The sequence below is a fragment of the Megalops cyprinoides genome, chromosome 19 (genome assembly GCF_013368585.1).
Source record: "Megalops cyprinoides isolate fMegCyp1 chromosome 19, fMegCyp1.pri, whole genome shotgun sequence".
Classification (NCBI taxonomy): domain Eukaryota; kingdom Metazoa; phylum Chordata; class Actinopteri; order Elopiformes; family Megalopidae; genus Megalops; species Megalops cyprinoides.
Window position 1 is genome coordinate 13,864,742 of NC_050601.1, and position 6,755 is coordinate 13,871,496.

A 6,755-nucleotide genomic window follows, 5' to 3' on the forward strand; every position below is an offset into this window, starting at 1 on the left:
ATTGAAGTATATAGCCAGCCAGTCTCATGTGGCTCTTCCAATAACTGAGGGGGAAAATCCCTTCAGTTCTGTAATTAAACCCACTTCCAGCAGGAGAGAAGGAATGATGGCCAAGGATCAAACCCGGAGATTTCATTTGCACTATCTTTGCTATCAGACATTTCTGTGGATTATAGAGGCACTCATGACCGTAGTTCAAGGTCACGAGGCTGAAAAAACTTTGTTGTCGATCTGTTCTATCAACAACAGAAGAGGTTGGAGTGGAAAACTCAGTGTAAGTAAGTGAGTAAGAGTATGGCACTACTCTGATCAATAAACCCTCAACAACAAGTTTTAGTTATTCTTGAGGGTTGATTGAGGGTTTGTTGAAGGTTTATTGAGGGTTTTGACTCAATTAAAACAGCAGAATGAGGGGGATGTGGAAAACACATTTTCCATAAGAGTATGACATTGCTCTGATCAACAAACCCTCAATACGTTTTACAAAAAGACATGCCTGTAGCCATAGCAAAGAGCTGACATGGCACAGCCATGAATTATTGTTGCGATGTAAAGTGGTAATCTCATTTGCATTCACCTCTCCCAAAAAAAGGTGACATAAATTAACAAACACAGGGGGTTGAAGAATGCACACCGTGCTAAGTGGAAGCATATTTAACGAATTATGCACACAAGATATCTTGCTCTTTTATTTGTGCACATAAATGCGGTGGGCTTTGACAGGGGTCCCTACACTGTAAGACATTTAAGCAGATGAGCCCCTTTTGGGGCAGTGGTCAGTGGAAGGCTATAGGGAATCCCGAGTGCTGGCATACTGGGTAATGTTGGGCAGGCCGGCCACCACACAGCAGCTGAGGGCACCACGCGGTGATTCCATGCTTTTGACTTTAGTCCACTCGCTGGTCTTTTTGTCATAGCACTCCACGCCATCCGTAGAGGTGAAGATGTTCAAGCCACCCACCACGAAAAGCCGGTCATCCAGCACCCCGATGCCGAAGTTGCTGCGGGTGCTGACCATGTCAGGCACCGGACGCCAGCTGCTGGTCTGTGGGTCGTAGGCCTCACCGCTCTGAAGCCGGCTGACCCCGTCGAAGCCACCCACCTGGTGTACAGAGGTAGCATTTTTAACAAACAGGTGAATGGAAGTTACAGACTATGAATTATGCATTTCAAAAGGTTTCTTGCTATGGGTCATGATTTGTTCAGGTTTGAACTCAAAGCGACCAATCTGAGCAGAGAATCTCTATTTGAGGCCACGGCATTTCTGGGGGTGTTAATACTCACCGCATAAACCTCTTCCCCATATGCGATGGCCCCTAGTCCACTGCGCCGACTGCTCATAGGGGTAATCATGGTCCACTGGTTGGTCTGAGGGGTGTAGCACTCTGCAGATGAGAGACAGTCCTCTCCATTGAAGCCTCCAAAAATGTACACCTGAATGAATATGATAATCATCAACTGGTGCCTGTTATAAAATTTTCTGTCAAAAAATGCTCCAGAATTTTGGGGGCTCACAACAATAACACCCATTAGGACAAGGATTATTGTGGCCGAGCAGATGCTCATCTGCCTTATTTGCACATCCAGTTGTTGAAAAACTTTTGTCCAGGTCAAAGTCTGAATGACTCATCAATTAGCACTGAAGGCATTCTCCATGAAATTGACAGGCGCACCAGCCCACCTTGCCGTACAGCGTGGTAGCGCTGGCATCGCTCCTGTGCTCGTGCATGGGTGCGATGAAGCTCCACTGGTTGGTCTCTGGCTTGTAGCGCTCGGCTGAGCTGTGGCTGACGTGGCCGTCGAAGCCGCCCATGGCGTAGATTTGGCCGTCCAGCTCGGTGACGCTGACGAAGCAGCGGCAGCAGTGCATGGGCGCCGCCTCGTGCCATGTGAGCGCCGCGGGGTCGAACTTGCGCACGCTGCTGAAGAATTCTATATTGTTGCGGCCTCCAAGGCAGTACACAAAGCCTTTCAGATAGGCTGCGCCGTGGTAAGCTCGGGGGCCCTCCTCCTGGAGCACTTTGACCCAGCCGTTCGCCCGCATGTCATAGGACTCCATGACATTGCTGGGGCAGCTGCCGCTCCAGCCCCCAATGGCCAGCAGGATGGTGCAGGGCAGGCGTGGGCGGGTCAGTCGGTTGCTAGAGGATCTGTTCATGAGACGATTGCTCAAGACCTTTCCGGCGTGGGTGACCAGGTGGCTGCACTCGCTGTTGTCTTTCAACAGTGAGTTGTCTACCACATTGCGTGAGAAATAATCAGGATCCATCAAGGCCATCCTCACCTGGGCAATCAGATAGACAGAGCAGGTATACTCTTGTGAGTGCTGGCTGATTCAATGTTCTGTATTCCTGACTCAAATAATAAAGTAACTATTGAAATAAATAACCTAATTATTCAAATGCACACATTCCATATTTTTGACCCTCATATGTGTTCTTTTATACCACCCATGTGACCCATGACCCCCTGACATATCTCTCACAACTTTGGATCTTGAGTTTTTAATGTAATATTCCACAAAATTGTATTACATAAAATACATTAAATGTGAATCTAAAGTTTATAGGTGCATGTAGTAATACTATAGAATAGTATGTTGCTTAATTCATCTTTCTCGATTCCACATACGCCGGTGGACCCCTTAATTCCATCTCAGTTACCTTGGGTAGCAGCGTGGAGATGTAGGGTTTGCGCTCAACGGGCAAGTGGGCAATCCACTGGAGAATCAGTTCAAACACCACGTCCTCCCTTACGTTAAGCTCATCTGACTCAATGATGTCACTGAGCTGGGTCAGCGAGAGTTCCACAAACTCCTTGGAGGTGCGCACAATCTCTTCAAAGTTATGCAAGACAAAGCGGTAGGCGCGGTCCCTTAGTTTGGGACACAGGTACGTTTCGGTGATATTCCAGATGCCAATGCAGTTCTGAGGGCACAGCCAGGCCTCCAGGAAGTCAGAGCAGGCCTGCACAATTCCCAGTATGCAGAGCTGGCTGGCAGCCTGCAGGAGATGCAGCACATTGTCCTCTGTGACCATCAGGGAGCATGTGTAAAGATGCTCGATGATAAGCTTCATGATGTATGGAGACACTCCAGTGACGTTGTACTCTTGTCTCTCTGTGCTGTCACTATCACTGGTGAACATATTGCTGAAGGGGAAACCACACAAAAACAATGGGTTCAGTGTACCCTTATGCTCTCTGAATTATACAAATGCAATGTTAGTACAGCCTCTCATGGATGATCCAGGTCCAGATCCAAGGTCTCACTGCTGTTGAAAATCTGAGAGCTGCCTTGCTTCTTTGACATGTGTTCTAATTGTTTTAAAAGTATAATTTTAGATATACCATGTGAGTAAAGGTCTTAACTTAATCTGCCTTGTTATACAATAGTCCGTGGGACCAGTGTTTTTGATGTTGGTGATACTTTCCAATACACCAAAAGACTTCAAAATCAAATTTGTTTCTTATATGCATGTAGATATATTCCAGGCTTAGTCATAAGAGATTTAAGCAACTGCCCTGGACAATTCCCTGTATTATGACAGTAATGCACAGTAATTCGTGGTAGCCTTACTGCAGTGAGGCATATGGTAAATTATGGTAGTAAAACACCATTATACACCAACACATCATTATAATAACTGTTTACAAATGACAATTTTGTGATGTATTCTGGCTGGCAGAACAGCTGTTCTATGTGATTTAACCTAATTTCATATTCATCAGCCATTACTTACCCAGACTAAAAGCAAACATTCAGAGCATCATAAGTGCTGTCACTGTTTCTCACTTACCAGAAGTAGGAGCTGCAAGCACACAGGATGGCCTTGTGGGCTTTGAACTTGGTGCCATTGACCGTGATTACCACATCACAGAGCTTGTCCTCCAGACGCAGTTTGTTGAAAATGGTGTAGTCCATGACACTATTTGTCTGCTGTGTTTCTCATCTGGAATGTTATCCAGGAAAGGAAAACATTGTCTACCTTAATTTACAAAGGACATTTCACTTTAAACTCATTCATCATTATAAGACATTTTCAAACATGTTTTTCAATGTTCAGATGTTTTTAAATGTATACTAATGGCAAAGGGTATTCAAATGCATGCCAAATATATGACCTAAGTTGTGGTATGTATAGCAGAGGCAGTTTTCCACATCTCCAATGTTCTAGACCTTTTAATTATTACATCACAGTGCCATAATTGATTTTGTTTTCTGACAAAAGTTCTATACTTATATCTAAACAAAATGATTAGTTCAAACTCCATGAATAGCTTTTTGCTCTTCAAGGAGATTGAAGTTTTAATAAGTTTTAATAAAACAGTATAAAGTATGTCCCTGTCTTATTTTCTTAATAGCATATCATTCCATATAAATCTGAGACACAATGAACATTTAGTATCTGAGTTGAACTCCCAGCTTAATGGATAAATTAGCCAGTAGTTCGAACAGAAGAGTCAAGATTATAATATTTTCCATAATTTCAAGTTTAGTTAAAGATAGAAGACATCACATTAATAAGAAAATATTATACCGGATTCGATTTAAATGCTAACGTGTTTCATGTTTCACAGATTAGTTTTTTACTGAACAAAGGGCTGTGTTTTGTCATTCAGCCCTTCATTCAGTAAAACATTCAGTTGTTGGTCAGCCCTTTTCCTAACCACCTGAACACCAAGGAAATGCTCGACAGAGTGGTGATGTAGACTGTAAGAACATTATAAAACTTGAACTAAGGATAAGGAATATAAATGAGACCCCAGTCAGACCTGGTTTGTGCTGCTCCAAGTCTTACCAGCTGCAGGTTAGGCCTAATGCAAGTGACTGCTGTCAACTGCCATTTTTTATTCTTCTTCAGACAAGTTATTAGCACAGAAAGGTACAGTAGCTAATTCCCATATTTTTGGTTTTCTTTCCCCCCTTGCCTCTTCTCAGATCCATGAGCTATCCAGGCCCTCTGTGTACATGAGGGACCGCAGGAGGGTGGAGGAGATCATCCAGGCCATGAAGCAGGCGGGTCCCAGTACCATGCAGGTACCTGCACTGGCCTCATGCGGAGAGAAGCACAGACAGAGTACACACAAAGTACACTCACTGCCCCAGCAGTTATTGGCTGAATGCAATGGCCTTGTGGGGCAGATCCAGAGAGTGATGCCATTCTAGGACAGGGGTGGCCTACTTAATTGCCTTTAACCTAGAAAAGCCAATACAAGTGTTTCAGAGTTATATTCAGATAGGGTTGAACCTTTGCAAGTATGTTTGGTTGTACTGTGTGTACCGAATGTACACCAAGTAAATATGTCTTGGCCATACTCCCAATGAAACCCTATGGCCTTTGCGATGAACTGCTGAAAGTACTGTTCTCAGTACTCAGTTTAGTCATATTTACTATGCAGATATGTGTAGACCAGAAAAACATGACTCTTACATTTTTTTTAAGGTAATGATAGGTAAAAGCAGCCATGATGTTGCAGAAGAAAGCACATTCCTAAATGTTGCATATCAATAAAACCCCGGTGTTAAAGGCACCAAACAGAATATAAGGCCCTGCAGCTTTTCTGATTGGCCAAACACATTGGGCGGGGTGAGAGAAAGGAGGGAGAACATATGATGTGTGCTTGCATGGCCAAGACTGGGTGTGTACTTCTTGACCCACTGCATATCTAACGGTGCCCATGTCACTGACCCCTGTCATATGGGTCCTCTGTGAGCGCACATACCTCCTTAGCACTTCACCTCTGACATTGGGTCCCTCTCAGTCTTGCAAAGCTAATCCATCCCTGCAGATGGATTAACAGAGTAGGAATGTGGGCTGATTTGCAATGTCCCTCTTATTTGTTCATATTGTGTGATGTCTGCAATAACACAATTCCATAACATGGAATGATAGATATCATTAGTATTATCTGTTTGTAAAAATATTATATGTATTCTTATAGATGATGTATTTCTTTAATCATGAGAGGCTAAATTTATAATAGGCTATGAGTTGCCCAACAGATTAGATTTAAACTGAAATTCTTAGTAGCTTTTTCACAAGCCCACTCCCAGCTGCTCAGTCTCCACCCACCTTTATCCTCACAATGTCTACAACCTTTTTTTGAAATCTTATATCCTCTGAGGAGAGAATATCATTTCAGAAAGGTGAGTGTGTCCTTATTGGTCTGATCACTGACTGTGCTTACATTTGATATCTGTTTTATTCTCATTTATTTTATCAATTCCCAATGTTTAGGGCCGCAGTCTGTACAGAGGGCAGAGGATTCTGAGGCAGGAGGACTGAGGACCCACCCTCAGCCCTACTGTAACACCTCAGCAAGCTCCCAGGGTCACAACCTCTGACCTTGGACAGGAAGTGAAATGCTGACTCTTTTTTCACTTTGCCCCGATTGCTTCCCTTCTCCTCTTTCTCCCTCGCTCCCCACATCCTCGGCAGCAGCCACCTGGAAAAATAACTCGGTAGGAAACACAATCCTCAGAGGTCAGGGCCCATCCCTCCGCTGTCCTGTTAATGGAGATGGATGTGGCACTGTAATTGTGCTTTAAAAAGCTGCAATAAAAGAGATCCATTAATCTCTCAGTTTCTTTCGAGCTTCAAATCCATCTAAGGAGGGAGGAGCTGAGCTGCTGGAGCTAATGTACTTGTTTTCCCACTTCAAGATTATGTTAAAATGATGTATAAATTTAATTTTATTGAGCATTTTTCTTTTTAAAAAAAAAGTGCATGAGTCCCATTTTTCTCCAAAGTGTA

The 6,755-nt window shown here is 43.7% G+C and overlaps 1 protein-coding gene across 1 annotated transcript; it reads right to left on the reverse strand.

Moving 5' to 3' along the window:
* Positions 1 to 717: 717 nt before the first annotated feature.
* LOC118794621 (kelch-like protein 10) lies at positions 718 to 3,922 on the reverse strand. Its single transcript, XM_036552876.1, has 5 exons — positions 3,798 to 3,922; positions 2,664 to 3,150; positions 1,682 to 2,284; positions 1,285 to 1,434; positions 718 to 1,102 (listed from the first exon to the last, which is right to left on the reverse strand). Exons 1-5 carry the CDS (start codon positions 3,920 to 3,922, stop codon positions 788 to 790), a joined length of 1,680 nt encoding a protein of 559 aa, XP_036408769.1. The 3' UTR covers positions 718 to 787.
* Between the last annotated feature and the right edge of the window lie 2,833 nt (positions 3,923 to 6,755).